Source organism: Labrus bergylta, chromosome 17 (assembly GCF_963930695.1).
Source record: "Labrus bergylta chromosome 17, fLabBer1.1, whole genome shotgun sequence".
NCBI lineage: Eukaryota > Metazoa > Chordata > Actinopteri > Labriformes > Labridae > Labrus > Labrus bergylta.
The window spans coordinates 12,677,513-12,693,773 of record NC_089211.1 but is presented as its reverse complement, the minus strand read 5'-3'; the positions used below and the strand labels follow the sequence as shown (position 1 = coordinate 12,693,773).

The 16,261-nt window shown below is 40.9% G+C and overlaps 1 protein-coding gene across 8 annotated transcripts in view; it reads left to right on the top strand.

Annotated features, from left to right (window-relative positions):
• Window positions 1-13,648, top strand: part of sh2d3ca (SH2 domain containing 3Ca) — a 56,733-nt gene extending 43,085 nt beyond the window's left edge. For 7 of the 8 annotated variants that reach the window (XM_020638072.3, XM_020638076.3, XM_020638077.3 and 4 more), the window contains 12 exons: window positions 488-616; window positions 2,746-2,895; window positions 3,258-3,535; window positions 3,642-3,719; window positions 4,494-4,621; window positions 4,700-5,072; window positions 7,211-7,340; window positions 7,549-7,664; window positions 8,063-8,234; window positions 8,344-8,455; window positions 8,569-8,775; window positions 11,331-13,648. In XM_020638072.3, the coding sequence (XP_020493728.2) occupies window positions 488-616; window positions 2,746-2,895; window positions 3,258-3,535; window positions 3,642-3,719; window positions 4,494-4,621; window positions 4,700-5,072; window positions 7,211-7,340; window positions 7,549-7,664; window positions 8,063-8,234; window positions 8,344-8,455; window positions 8,569-8,775; window positions 11,331-11,506 (2,049 nt within the window). In that variant the 3' untranslated portion in view covers window positions 11,507-13,648. The remainder of the gene's footprint in view (window positions 1-487; window positions 617-2,745; window positions 2,896-3,257; window positions 3,536-3,641; window positions 3,720-4,493; window positions 4,622-4,699; window positions 5,073-7,210; window positions 7,341-7,548; window positions 7,665-8,062; window positions 8,235-8,343; window positions 8,456-8,568; window positions 8,776-11,330) is intronic. The other variant, XM_020638073.3, reaches the window with a different exon arrangement.
• The last annotated feature ends 2,613 nt before the right edge of the window (window positions 13,649-16,261 follow it).

The following is a 16,261-nucleotide window of genomic DNA, read 5'->3' as shown; positions in this document are numbered from 1 at the left end:
CCTTCCTGAGTGACCACACTCACAAGCTAAAGCTCGGTCTCTGCAGAACATGAGAACAATAAGAGATTACTCGAGATGATTTCTGCCTCTTTGTAATCAGGTCAGGGTCAATTGGATTGTTTCTTGTGTGTGTGTGTGTGTGTGTGTGTTTGAGAGTGTGTGTGGGTGCTTGTTTGGAAGGCAGAACACAGTGTTGCTTCCCTGCAGTGCTGCCTTCTGTAAGGCAGGTGTGTGTTTTTGTACATCTCTGTGTGTATTTGGGTAGAAGGCCTTCTGCTGTAGCTAAGGAACATTATGATAATACATTACATTACTATTATACCACCACATAATGGTTTCCTTTTTTTGTTGTTGCTTAAAACTAAAGTAACTTGTGTTATTAATATATTGATTTACTGAAATCCCTCAAGAAAATCAAATATTTGTGAATAGCCTGGTGCTTCAGCTGACGTTTTGCTATCTTTTTTTGTTTGTTTTTGTTCTACAGTTCTCCAAGGAGAAGTACCTGCTGGAGTCACCTCCTGAGAAACTTCGTAAGGAGCTGGAGGAGGAGCTGAAACTAAGCGCTGCCGACATCAGGAGCCATGGCTGGTACCATGGACACATACCCAGAGAGGTAAACACACACCAGGAAAAAAAAAAAAAAAAAAACACTGTGTAGAGTCAGTTTAAGTGAAGAGTGCAGAGTATGTTGAGCTACCAGAACACTGGAAGTCCTGAATGGAGGTTTAGGAAGAGTTGCATACATCCTTTCCAAGGCCTGTCTCACAGTTTGTCCCAATACATGTACTGGTGGACATAATGGTATAGACAGCGTCACACAAACATGCATATTATAAAAACACATTCTGTATGTATTGCTCAAAGTATTTCTGTGTTGGTTGATGATCTTGTCAGACATTAGTAAGTAGTAAATGGCATTATTAGATGAGGGTGTATGTGTGAGGCTCTAAAAGCACAGTTTAAAGGCGTTTACACACAGAATGACACTGATTAATGAATCCCATCATCTGTCACAGCTCGGCAGAAATTGCTTTAGCGCTCAGAAGGAGGGGAACCTCTGCCAAACAGACAGCTGTGTGTGTCGCTGACGAACGCAATTGAGTTTCACAGCTGGGGACCCGAGACACAGATACACAGAGAGACATGCAGCATACACACACACACACACAAACACACCCACACAAACGCACAAACACATATACACACACATATACACACAATGCATGCACATGTGGAGGGTACTCGCTCAGCCTCCGTGTCTTGATCAACCTCTGTTCTTTCACACACATAAACACAGATTCAGATCAGCCATCTGTGAGTCTTTCCTCTTTTCATTTGCATAAAATATTCATTTATTCATGGCTTTGCCCCTCGTGTAAAGTTGGGGAAACCCTGTGCCCCCTGGTAACCTAAACATTACTTAATGTTACACACCGCCTGTGTGTGGAGATAGGGATTTTACGTTAGCTTTTCAAAATGCTTTCACTTCTGCTCATTTCCTTTGTTTAGATTCCTTCTTCCTCTGTTTTGGAGACATGACCGGCATTGCTGTTTTTTTCCTTTTAATCCTTATTTATCAAGTCCCTCATGTGATTAGTTAAAGTGCCATGTCCCGTGCATAAAGACTTAATATAGGAAAACATATTTACATTTTTGTACTTCAAACACTTGGAACTTTTTACAAAACACATAATAATCAGCAGAACTTTTCTTTGAGCACCAATTTAAACAAGAACAAGATTTAAAGAAACCTGCATTTATTCTGTCATAAATATACTCTCATAGTCAGGTAAAATAAGGGCATCCTCTCAGTGATTGGTCAAGAGTAAAACAAAGGATGAATGAACAAAAGGAGTAAACGTTAAAACTTTCCTCTGTGAAAAAGAAAAGAACCCTGCAAGTTTCTAACTGGCAGTATAAAATCATGATGAATTCATAAATGCAGGTATGGTTTGGTGTAATAAAGCACCGCCTTAGAATTCAGTTTAGAAAAAGGAGGGAAAAGCGGATCCTGCACTTGGCCTGAGTTTATGACCTGTGTGTATGCTGCCCCCTGCTGGTCTGTATGACACTGTGGAAACGCTACAGACCATGGGGCTGTGCTGCAGTACATCTATCAGGCCTTGTTTCCTCTGTAGAGTAAATGAAACGCCTTTCACCTCCTGCAATCATCAGCCATTTCTTTGCAGGTCCTTTAAAATGTAATTCCGCTCATTTTGAAATATATCTCCTTTACTGCTTTGCTATATAGTCAATATTTGTGAACGTTAGTCGTCAGTAAACCAGACACGCATCTGCAGTGTTTGACATCAGAGGGATGTACAGCCTGGAAGCGGCTCTGTTGAGAATGCGGCGATTGCTTTTCTTGATTGTTTGTTTTGTCAATACATTCAAAACAACTTTCATGCAACAGTGAGACACACTCAATATAAAATGTATCCTCACAAAAATCACCCCGGCCATTGTTGCCAAAACTTAATCCATCATTGCCAATTCAAACAGCGCGCGGCAGTCAGAGACAGCTTGGCACTCAGAGAGATAGTTGTGTTTGTTCAGAAACTGTCTTCAGGCTTGCTATGAATAATCGTGATTGTCTCAATTCAATTATTCAACAGTCAAAGTGTCAGAAACTAAATATTCACACTCCTGCTGTGAGACAACTTTGCTTCCAGCTCTTCGGTCTTTTGTCTCGTTTTACTCATTTAAAACATTTTCTCTCTCTGTCTCTCTCTCTCTGTCTAGGTGTCAGAGACTCTGGTTGTACGTAATGGAGATTTCCTGGTGCGCGACTCTCTGACCAGTGTGGGCGACTATGTACTGACCTGTCGATGGGATAATGAGGTGTTGCACTTTAAGATCAGTAAGGTCCTGGTCAAATCCAATGAGACAAAGGTATATATGAAAAATTTCACTGGCTTTCTGTGTCAGCACTAATCACTTCTTAATGACTACTTTTGTACACAAATATTCTCTCTTGTGTGTTTATTTGGTGATTTTAACTGACAAATATTATGGTGTATACATTCAAAAACACATACATTAATCTAAGTTACTTTTTTCTATTGTATCTTGTTTATTTGATATTGAAAGATAAAAGAATCAAACAACAAACGGTTAACTCTCTTAAAGTCTAATATGCTGCCTTTAGATGAAGCTCGTTAGCTATTTACACAAGCAGCTAATGTAAAGCAGGAAATCCAATGAACAGCTGGAGTGCAAACCACCAAATGTATTCCTTCTGTCTTCCTCCTCAGGTGCAGTATGTCCTCGAGTCTGACAGTTTTGACTCAGTCCAGGAGCTGGTGAGGTTCTACGTGGGCCAACGTAAGCCCGTCTCCCAGTCCAGCGGGGTCCACATCTACTGTCCCGTCAGCAGGACTCTCCCTCTGCGCTACCTGGAGGCCACCTTCGCTCTGGCCACTAGTAAGCAAGGCTCCGCCTACTCACCGTCCAGTCAGAGAGGAGCTTACATCAAGAGAAGGAGCGTCACCATGACTGACGGGCTGACAACGGAGAAGATGATACCTCACAGGTGAGCCAGAAAGGAAAAACATTTTTTTTTTTTTTAACCCTGACTGTTCTTTCTCCATTCTATTTGTCGTTGTTTCATTCTTGCTCTATGTTACATTCATAATCAGTGACTCAGACAGTCCCAGTCCAGTTCAGACGCCAGTGGCACCACCAGAACCAGAGCCGGAACCTGTGCCCGACTGCAGGTTGTGTGTGTGTGTGTGTGTGTGATGTGTTGGAGCACCAAACTAGTGTACTTACCTCCCACATCCCCTGCGGTCCCCTCACCTCACACTCACCTTTAAGCACCTTACCCGAGCCTCGAGACCCCATAGAGTGAAAACGCAAAATGACTCGTTCACTTGGCCACTTCTCCGACAGATCATTCAAGTTTCAAACAGAACTGAAGCCGTTTGAAACTGTGAAACTACAAAGAGGGAGCAGAGAAGAGTGCTGTGTACAGTGGAAATAAATGTCAGCCTCATAGGGAGTATGGAGAGGAGTTCAACGAGCTGTCAAAACAGGAGACAGGATCAGTGGCGATGAGACACTGGGTTTTCAAATCGCAAAGATTTTGGTGGGCAGCAATATATTTGAGCATGAGGGTTGAGACATTCTCCAGTAATAATGTGAAGAAAAAAAAAGATTTAGCATTTATTAAAATTAGCGCTAAAGGGCCAAACTGCACTACATTCTCTGCTCCTTCTTTAAAGTCGTAACGACAGTGCCAACCAAGAAATAACACAAGAATCCCTGTGTGTATCAAAGTAAAAATAAAAATGTTGTCAAGGCTGCACCAACGTGTACTTTCCCCTCCTCTTCCACTTAAAAACAATGCATCTGTAACATCACCATTCCTGTCACTGAACTGATCATTTTGACACCCTTAAACTGCATTAGTTTCCTTCAAGATCACAGCAACAGTTCAAAAAGAATCTATGCCCAAAGGTTGTAACATCTTGAAAATGCTGTTCTTGCAGCCCGTCAACAATTCACCACCACAAAGACGCAATGCGGAACTGTGCGATGAGCATGGACCAAATTCAGGAGTATCGCTGCACCTTGTCACCCGTTGGGGAAACCCCGCTGTCTCCTGCATACAGTGCAAGTAAGTACCAAAGAAAACCCAGACTCCGATACATGAAAGCATTTAGAAAATAATGTTAAGACTCTTCTCCCGCTTTAGTCACCAGGCAGAGAGCTCACTCAGGCGGGCGGCTCCTTGCCGTCATCCCACCGTCCCCCGTGATGCGGCGTTCCAGTGACCCTCAGCTCAGCCCCTCGGCATGTGACAACCCACCAGAGCATCCCGCGCACACCTCCCACTCTGCACACTCCTCGCCTGCCCATCATTCTAGCTACCAATCACATTCATCAGAAACAGCGGGGAGCTACTGTGACCTCAGACCGTGCCCCGCCGGGCCACCTAAACCCCCGACCAAGGGCTATGTAGAGCGATTGCGAGTGGAAGAAAGGAAGCAGAACGGAGGGAAGGATGAGGGGGAGGGGATGTTCAGCGCCCCACAGGTGGAGACGACATCCTCGTTCAGGCCATCTAGGTAAAAAAACAACAACAACAACATAGAAACACTCTTACACACGGGATCAGGCTTCCAATAAAAGCAAGCAACATTTAATTTCAGATGACAAGAAATGTATTGAAGAATGATTCTAAAGTACATTATTGCATCAAAGGCTTAGAGGGCTTCTTGCAGATAAGACCACTTTATATGCAGAGTAGGTGCTGCTGGAAGTGCCATCTTGTACTACAAAGACTAAATATGCATGTCATTATGTTGAAAACAAAAAGAAACAGCAGACAAGCGCTTCCCTTTGCACCAACAATGCATGTCTTCATGAAGTGTTTTTGTATTATTCCTGGCTTTGACTGAAAAGGGAAATAAGATGGAATTACATAACATGGGAAGAATCTGGATGAAGTTGACCAAACCATTTTTTTCAAGGTTTACATTTCATTTAATTAGTAAAGTCACTTTGTATATACAGTATATAAAGCACATTCAAAACAAGAGGTGATCCAAAGAGCTGGACAGCTCATGCAGATGGTTTGTTATCTGCCTCCGTATAGGTAAACATATTTCAAAAGCAGTGATACATAATGTTAAATGACACAAAAGACCCCAACACTTTGTAATAAGATGTGTGTAGTCGTTGTCTTAGGTTGAAGATAAGGAACAGAAACAAGGATGAACATTTCTCTTCTGTTTTGTCTAATTTACTCCATAGTCAAGCTTCTGCTAAGTCCTATTGTTGGCTCAGTAAAGGCTTCTTTTTGAAGGGTGCTAAAGGGAAACTAACTGACTAACACGAGAGCATTACTGATGTAATTCAGTTATAACAACAGTCTGTATAAGAAACATGTGATGTAATCGGTTAGTGAACATCCTGGAATTTGTCCGTGGTAATCTTCAAATTGTGAGTACCAGAAGAGACCATATTAGGACCACAGGGCTATTATGCATTTTTGTCTTTATCCAGGTTATCTTCACCCTAAAGCATGCCCAGTTTACCCTCTGTTATACTTGTTTGACTATAATTCATCAAATCAACATCCAAAAGCTGTATTGTAGAAGACTAGAAACAGATGGTTAAGACCATCACCAAGAACTTGTCTATTGAGTTAAACATCAATTACAAAGTCGTAGGTTGTTTTTCTCTTCTGATTTCAAACAATCAGTTCATTTTTTTTTTGTCCAGTAAAGTCTCCCCCTGCTGGCCATTTGAAGGAATACAACACTTGCTTAATGGCTTTTCTTTTGAAACCATTGGATAGCTACGTCCACATCATATTAACAATCTTTTTCTTCTTCTTCTTTTTTTAAATCTAACCTTTATTTATCCAGGTTAGTCCCATTGAGATCAGAGATGAATTTTCAAGGGAGACCTGGCCAGGAATAGCAGCAACACACAGTTTCAACAACAACACTCAATACAGTCCACATCTTTACAACAGAGAAACTACAGTCTTAAGTATAGAGGCCACATTGTGTAGCTTGTGCTGTAGTTTCTACTACCACACATCATCATCTCGGGGATGTGTTTAAAGGTCACTACAACTGCTGATGCTTTGTGAGAGATGGCATGAATATAGGAGTCAGGCATCTTGAACCAGGCTCCGCAGTCTGCAGTACGGGTTTGAGTGAGCAGGGACCGAAAAAAACAGAATTGAGCAAACAGTTGTTAATCTTGTGAAAAGCAGCCCAAGGGCAGACTTTGTGCTGCGGTTTGAGACACGGCAGTACTTTATCGGGCTTACTGTGCCATGGGAGGACACAGCAGATGAAGCTTGTGAAAAGGAAATGGTCAGGTACGCTGAGTCGGCAGAAGCGATGGAGCAGGAAGTAGCTTCGGACATCTCAGTGTCCCCAGTGACATGATGGTGAAGGGGGAATATATTGAATATTGTCAAAACAAAACTAGAACAAGTGTTAAATGCCACATGAAGAATATTTACAATGTCTATGGATTATTTGGTTTCATTTGCAGATGAAAAACAGTTCTTTGTAATTATCTCTAGTGGTCTTATTGTGGAAGGAAAGGTGGCCAAAAAAATCTTAACTGTATTTTTATGTTAAAAAAGTACTACTTTCTAATCCTTTAATAATCTTGTAATCAGTGCCAGTGCTCGTCCTGTCCTCGTTGTGTTTATTCTAATATGGTGTAATCTCTCGTGCAGGTACGAGTCTCGCCTGATGCCAGCTGAGAATAAACCTCTGGAGATGACAGTGCTGAAGAGAGTCAAAGAGCTGCTGGCAGAGGTGGATGCAAGAACTGCAGCTAAACACATCACCATAGTGGACTGCACGGTACAAACAAACCCACTCACACACACATGCACACACACATGCACACACACACACACACACACACACACACACACACACACACCAAATGGGTGTGCATGTAGGCTCACAAACAGTAAATGTTAGCATAAGCACATATTTATTCACTAATAAATACCTACACACACACACACCATAATAACAACTAATCTATGGTTTCTCTCTTGGACAGGTGGCTAGAATACTAGGCGTAACCCCAGAGATGCAAAGGATGATGGGAGTGTCCTCAGGGTTGGAGTTACTGACACTGCCACATGGACACCAGCTAAGACTTGACCTGCTAGAGCGGTACAAACGTGCATTTCTTCGTCTTTCCTCCCACGTCCTGGACTCACTCTTTAATTCATTCAGCTATTGAAGATCTGTGCTCTCTTGTGTTCTTCTCTTCTTCGTCGTCTTCCCCACGATCTTTGCTCCCTTCTCTGCTCCGTTCTTACCCCCTACTAATGTGTCATCCTCTCTTTTCTCCTCTCACATTCATCTTACTTAAAGCTAACTTGAGTTTGAGGCATCAAGCTGTGCGTTAAAGCTTCGAATGACTGACATACAACTTGAAAAGGCATTTGAAATTATTATCATCAAAACATCAAGGCTTTGCCCCGCCGTTCTTTTCTTCCATGTCAGCTGCAGAAATTCTGTTTTATTTAAAAATCTTTTATTGAATAGCGTTTTTTGTCCTCTCTCAGATTCTACACCATGTCGATCATGATGGCGGTGGACCTGCTGGGCTGCACAGGGAGCACTGAGGAGAGGGCTGCCCTGCTCCACAAGACCATCCAGCTGGCAGCAGAGCTGAAAAGCAGCCTGGGCAACATGTTTGGCTTTGCTGCTGTGATGAGAGCCCTGGAGCTGCCACAGGTAAGACTGATAAAAGTAACATTCAATTGCACAAAAGCTCCAGGTTTCAATAATGTTTTCTTAATCAAATGCATTCTTGCTTCGTTTGTTTTATCACTTGTTTCTTTAGATTTCCCGCCTGGAGCAGACATGGGTGACATTACGCCAGAGACACACAGAGGGCGCTATTCTGTATGAGAAGAAACTCAAACCTTTCATGAAGAATATGAACGATGGCAAAGGTGAGATCCTGATCTCCATGGTTTGTATGTGTTTGCATATGTTGCAACAAAACAAAAAAAAAGTTCTAATATGCAAATGTATTTCCAACTCAAAACGTTCCTTTTTCTTACAGAGTCAAGTGCTCTGTCCAACACCTCCTTTCCCCATATCATCCCTGTGCTGTCCCTATTGGAGCGAGGCATGGCTCTCGGGGAGACTCTGGAGCCCTGGGAGAGCAGTGAGGTGGGAGTAGACGTCGTCATGTACCACCTAGAGGCCGCCCGTACCATCGCACATCACGGGGGAATCTACAGAAACAACACTGAGACCAAAATGCAGGGTAAGAGCATGAAGAGGCTTTGGAAACATGAACTGAAGTAGCCACTGTGTTTCTACTGATGCTTGCACTGTTGCCCTGTGTTTGGTAATGTCGGTCTGTTTTGGTTACTTGTCCATCCCAACAACTTTACGAGCAGACTGTGTTTTGACTACAGCTTCGGTTCAACTAATTGAACAAATACATGGTTCTAATTGTCAAATAGAGTAAAATGTTGATTTAAACTTATTTCAATATATCACTATGCAGATGATGCAGCAGTGTTGCCAGATTGAAAATACAGCAATAAAGCAGCTTTAAAATGATAGTATTTTACCCTAAACTTCCGTACATGTAAAAAGAAACACATGAGACAGTACCTAAATACCACACTGAATGGCAAATCTATGCCCAGCACACCACATTAATGTTAATAAACAAACAAACCAGCAAAGTGTAAGTCGTTTTGCAAACTGCTTCGCCTCCAAACGCTGTGTATCTAAGCTAGTAGCATCTTAAGTTGTTGTGTCGTGCGTTTTCCTACAGACTGCCTGGCATAACGAGCCGCAGGCATCAGTTGATGATCTGATTAGCAGGTAGAGCCATGGCAGCAGAGAGGAGGGTGTGTTGGTCAGGCGCTAAATGGTGCTGACGTGATGGCTATTTTAGTCATGCTGATGTGATTTGTCGCTCTCAAGTAACAAAAAATGTTTTGCTGAGAAGACGTTAAAAAATGTAAAATTATCGTACATTTGGCCTTTTCTGGAATTATTGATCACACATCGCACTGAGGGCAAAATGATAGTAGATATCTGATAGTTATGGTATGTCTGGCAACACTGTGATACAGTCATGTCTGTGGTTAATCTTAGATGAGACTCTTCAGACGGCTTAATATACAATCTTTCATTTTATTGGTTTAGAGCCAGCAGCAGGGAAGATTTTTACGCATCCAGTTCATCACTTCATACAATAGATGGATTGCTATACATTCTGCCCCAGACAATACATCTGGCAATGTTGGTAACTTTTGCTCAAGGGGCAGATTTCTCAGCAAATAAATAATAAATAACCACAATATTTTGAAATACAAATCCATGCTCCCTCAGGACAAAATAACGTAAAGGCAGCTAGAGTGATCTTTCTATCTCTTGCAAAAACTTTGTTTTAGGCCAAAAACCACTTCTTCCACCTCTGCTGTGCTTTGCATTTAGTACTAATGAACAAATAGCATGCTAAACATTACAGTTGCTACTTTCTGCATGTAAGCCCCGTCATCGTGACCATGTTAGCATGCTTATGTTACTGTAATATTTATAGGAGGTCAAATAAAAGCTAACTGACCTTGGCCCTTTGCTGCAGGTCATCCCCCACTCCCTCCTCCCAACATTTTCTGTCTCTCTTCAGTTGTCTTATCTGTTAAAGGCCAAAAAGCCCCCCCTAAAATTAATTTAAAAAATGCATATATCTTTTAAACGATCGATTTGTATTACTTATACTGTCTGTTTTTAACCCATCAATAAAGTCAGAAGAATCCTCAAAATGAAGTCAAATAAGCCTCCGACATTATATTCCTGTAATGCAGTTGGTGTTGTCTTAAAGTCTTAAGCTGTTAATGTATTGCTGATAATAGTGATGAGTGTGTTCAGTATGGGAGTAATCACGTTATCTAATTTGATGTAATGATTGTGTGTGTGTCTGTGTGTGCTCTTACTTTGTTACTATGTTAACTGCATTGATCTCTAATACCTCCCCAATGGTTTTCAGTTTGAGGCCATTACTGCTTTATTGAACCACGTGTCGATACCTATCAGCTCACATCTCTGTTTTCTCTTATACCTCATGATCGATCAGTCTGACCAGCTCAGTCTGTGCCTTTCATCTACAACTCGAGGAGACCAGCTGAAATGCTTTCTCGATACAGTTGTTGAAATGTGTTGATCTCAAGGTGTTCATTTTAAAAGCTATCTTCACTTACTCCAGAGGTTAGGGTTAAGGACTTAAGGGCTGTATTTATTCAATCAACATCAGGACATAAAGGTTAAATTCAAAACCACATTTGATGACAAATGGAACTTGACTTGGAGTATAGACACTCTGTCACAAGTGTATAAATGCAGTTGAAATCTGTTTCTAAAAAGATACTTAGTAGACCTTGAGTGGGAATTATTTTTTCACACAAAAAAAATGATGAAATAATTTCATAAAATATCTTGCATGTATTTATTTTTAGTGAAAGCCTTTCTTTATAGCAGTTTATATTTGTTTTCTTTTTCTCCGCGATCCTCAGGGATTTATTTTTTGCACTTTTTCTTTGAAGTGTGACTTAACCAACATTTGCAATTATTGCACAGTATTCTTGAAATGTCTCAGGTCTCAAAAGTATCAAATTAAACTGAAATTTGAGTCTCTTTCATAATGTAATTCAAATGTATCAGCTGTATTTCTGTTTAAGCTTTTCCACAGTTTTGTTTATACTTATTATCCAATGATGGACTTGTTGATATACTTGTTCGTCATGGTTACAGGGTCATCCACAAAGACTAAAATCATCTTTTCTATCCTCCTCTCCTCTCCAGGTTTCAAGGAGCGAGCAGAAATACACGAGATCTTCCAAACCGAGTTTCAGATGCGTCTTCTGTGGGGCAGCCGCGGCTCTGAGGGCAGCCAATCGGAGCGTTACGAAAAGTTTGACAAGGTCCTCACTGCCCTGTCACACAAGCTGGAGCCTCCAGTGCGCCACAGCGAGCTATAGCACCTGAAAAACTGAGGGGGGGGGGGGGGGGGGGGGGTGAATGAAGAGGCAGCTAACAGAACGTGTGAAGAGAGCAATAGGGAAACAAAGAAGAGGGTCTCACTTATGAAACATGTTGCACTCACTGTGGACTCCTCCTTCTGTTCCTCCAAGTGGACTTCCTCACTTAGCGCTAAAACATTTGAATCGTATCAGATGCGAGACGAGGTATGTGGAAAGGAAGACGAGAGACGAAGATGACCAGCTTCTCTGCTCGGTACAAACAGAAACCTGTGTACAGTGTGTCCCGAGGGCCAAACAGAGCTGCAGATTTGGCTTTGCACCAATAAAACATGGACACTCTGGTGTTGCAAACAACTGCTGTCACACACTGTAGCAGAACTGATAACAATAACCTACATAGCTCATATTGATGTGTTGTCTGGGTGAGTGAGTATCTGTATGAGTGAGTTAACATTCCTACATTTTCCTACGTAATAAATGGTTCGTGGTTATTTATATTTTCGGTCCTTTTTGATTTGAATAATATCTCAACATCACAGACATTGCTTCACCAAACTCACAAGAATGTGTCAGTGCTCATTCTGTGGGAGCCATCCTCATAAAACCTCATTAAAAATGCATCAAGCAGTCCATTGAATCCCATTAAAAATGTATCAGGCTTGCATTAATAACTATACCAGAAATGAAATATTTGCCATAGCAATGCAGAAACTTAAATATGAGGGCTTTGTGAGTGGTTAAAAAAACATAAAGTGGACAAAGCAACCCCACTTGTTTGTTGCTGTTTGACTAAAACATTTGATACTGTTTGTCGTGTGCACTAAATCTAGCTCAAGTACAGCACTATGTCCTAAAACAGCATGTGTACTCTTTAAATTATGTTAAAGTAATGTTTCACTTAGTATATACAATTTATGAACATTTTGTGGTTGTGATTTTGCATTACTAATTAAAACGGTTAATGCATGTGGTTTTAAATGTCATACTAAGTGAAATGCTGCTTAAACCTCATTTAAATATATCGGCTGTATGCAGATGATAGAGTCATCTCTGTTGTTAATCTTACATGATACTGTACAGACAGAGAAATCTTTTATCTTTCAGTTGTTTATGCAGAGTCATGTCTGTGGTTAACTTGAATCATACTGAACACAGAGAAATCTGTGTAAAAAAAAAAAAAAAAAAAAAAAAAAGTTGTCTTATTTTCAGTGAATGAAAAAAAGAAGTTCCCAAACTGAGCCAAATAAGGAAATGTTGACCACATTCCTGCTCCAGAGAATGTCTTCTGGTTGTATGCTTTTATTTTGTGTTGTAGCAATAGAGCTATTGCTGTGGGATTACATGTTGGTTTGACTGATCTGTGTTCAGTCTTTGCTGTGTGTGCAGCACGTTGGGCCTGAGAGGGCTTGAGAGCCAACTCTCAGAGATATGCAATCATTTCAACCAAGGGCTGAGACCCCTGAGGAACAATGTTCCCAGTCCCAATGTTTGGCGTTTTTTGCTCCCAACATCATTTTATTTTGAAAGACTCTATCCCATGTTCTTCCCAACTCATTTCAGATATCAATCAACCTGAAATAATTCTAAAACAAAATATCATGTACTTTAGAGTAGTATATCAAAGATCCTTAAAAGGATGTCGAGTTACCCTCTTTCTAACCCTCTGCCATGATCATATCTAATGAAGATCAGTTAATGAGGTTAGAAGATATTAGCCAGTTCCCACTTTGATCCAACAGGGGGCGATCTCAAGTCAGCAAAAATCACTTAATCATTAATTGTAATACAAATGCACACAGGGAAAAAAAATCATGTTTATTGTTTGTGATTTGAGACCTATGTTTGATATCAAGTGTCTTATATAAGACCTACTGGTTTAGGTTGGATATCTGGTAACACTGATGGTGAAAAAGTGATGATGATGATAATGTGCTATGTTTTTTTTTATTGTCCTATGTTGAATGATGTACAGGAATGCTCTGACTGTGTGGACTCCTGTTTTTCTTTTTTTACGACAGGACTGTGTGAGATGAACGTGAAAAGCAGAAAGACAAGAAATGTTTTTCGGACTGATCTCATGTTTTTTTACGTACTGTACATAGCAATTCACTTTTTTTTTCAAATAAACAATTGCTTGTCTCAAGGAGTTGAGTTTGTCAATTAAAAACATACACCTAATAATTGCTAAATATATACTGACTATTATCAGTGCAAATACAGCATCGTGAACAATTAGATTCAGTTGGAAAAATGTCTGTTTTTTTTATAGTTTTGTTTTACTCATCAGATTCCATGGAAATGTGTTTATGAACCTTAAAAACTCTTAAGTTAGACCTCAGTTGTCCGAAAACAATCAAACAACACAACATTAGGCTAAACTATTGCACAAGGTGACAGGTTTCTTCCTCAGTTGTAGCTGTAGTTTATTTTGAGTCACCCCCCCCCACACACACACACACACACACACACACACACACACTCACTGCTTTGACATATTGACTGTACTTTAAATACAACCTGTAGCATCATACAGTATGTGGCTAAAGTCGTTGCCAAACAAATCTACTCTTTATTAAATATTTTCTAAAACAAGAACAACGTTTTACCCTGCTGTTTTATTAAATAATAACCACGTTATTGTCCAGACTAACACACACATGGTCTTGTTTCGGGATTTGTGGAGAGTAGTTAGTACTAGAAAAATTAAACAGTGATGATGAAAGCAAATAACAAAATATATATTCATTGTAACTGTACAAGTACAACGAAATTAGGCTATAATATGGGCTCATGTTTTTAGTCATACACATTACAGACTATTTAATGATGAAGTTGCAGAGCAACAATTTAAATGGATTTATATAATGGAAGGGACTCATCCTGTTAACCACTTGCAATACATTTTATTCGCCTGTAGGTGGCAGCATTTCACCATCAAACCCGAGCTGACCTTTCTATAGGACTGTAGCGCAGTTCCTCCTCATCCAGAAAACTGCAGTCATAAACAGCCTGGTTCAGCCTTCTTTCTTTTTAGTCCACTAGTTTCATGTCTCATGCTCTGTTCTATAAACTTTAGCTACTTAACAAAAAGACAGGCACTTTATTCTCATTGTGTTCCATTATGAACAGCTGCGTATTAGTGATAATAATGCACCGAAATCTAATGTATCATGTGTTGATGTGAAAGTGCACTGAGCATGTGTGACGTCGGAAGCATCACACATTTTTTTTATAGACAGACCCACGGAGATGGCAGTGGGAGGGAGACAAAGACAGATGGACTGTGTGTGTGTGTGTGTGTGTGTGTGTGTGAGTGTGTGTGTATGGGCATATCCATGTATGCATGCGTGTGTTTTTTGTATCAACGCGTGCTTTTGTCAATGTGTATGTTTATGTGCACTAGAACACAGATGTTGCAGGAATACTTGCTGCTTACCCCCCTCATGAAGGAAGCAGCAGTGGGGCCTGGCAGCTGTTATACTGAATGAGGGGGAGGGTCCAGTTTATTTCAGGTGAGACATCTTCTAGGATAAACAGAACGTAGGAGAAATGTTGCTTAGTGACTTACAAAAAAGCTGTTACCGAGATGATGAAAAGAACCAAACAAAGCAAAATACAATAGAATTTAACAGACGATGCCCCATATTCTACTACAATAGAAAATGTATCATTCGCTCTCCTCTTTGTCTCCCTTTCCCATACAGTTCCATAGGCGTAACATGTTATGGATGTAATCTCTAAGAGGATTCTCTCTGCTTGGTATCATGGTACATGTTAATTTCACCTCTTTATGTTCCTTATTGAAACAGACCCAAGATCTCCCAGGCCAGCCAACCAGCCCGCCAAGCGTCATCAATTCACCCCTAATCTCTCCCCCCAGTCCTTTTACAGCTAATCCATTGTGTTGGTCATTGTCATCTGATCATGTGTGACCCCGGCTGCTTTATAGCTGGTTCCTGGCAGCGTAACATTGACTTTTGACATCCATCTTCAGGCAGATATCATGGGGAAGGGGGCAGTTAAAACTTGGATTTGGCTTTTTATTTCCCTTTTTATTGTTATCCCTATTTCTCTACGATTTCAAGCTCTCTCGCACAACTTTTGGTATGAGAAGTTGTGGTGAGAAAGACTGAAGGTTGGGTAGGATATCGATTGGAATGTATTTTGTTGGGACAAAGTTTAACACTACTTATGCACTACTCTTTTCTTTTTTTTTCAAAAGTTTTACCAGATTTTTAGTGAGTTCAGTCCGGGGTGAGGAAATTGTAGTTTAAATGCAACAGTAGGAATTAATGATTGCAGCTGTTTTCTTTCTTTAACCACAAATAATTTTGACTGATTTATATTTAGGCCTGCTGCGTACAGACATAAAAAAAGCAAAAGAAATCCCGACAACAGAGCCAAGGCGTACCATACACAGCTTTACATAAACCTCAAACCAGCTTAGCAAACATGATGTGACACCCAGTGATGGTGTGATCATTCCTGGATCACTCATGAATCGTACAGCCATAACAATCCCACCCGCACCCCACCCTCTGCCCCTTTACCTCCCTCTGAGCTCTCCCCAGGACTGTTTTCACTAGTGACGATACTCCTCATACTCCAAACACAAATGGTTCTCCTCATGTCTTTATCAGAACTTCCACTGCGGCCCCTCTGCCATCAGAGGACTCTTTTCCCGCCTCATGCCTCACCCACGCCTCACTCCTCCCTCACCCCACGCCAGGCCCCTGGTCGATCCGTCTATCT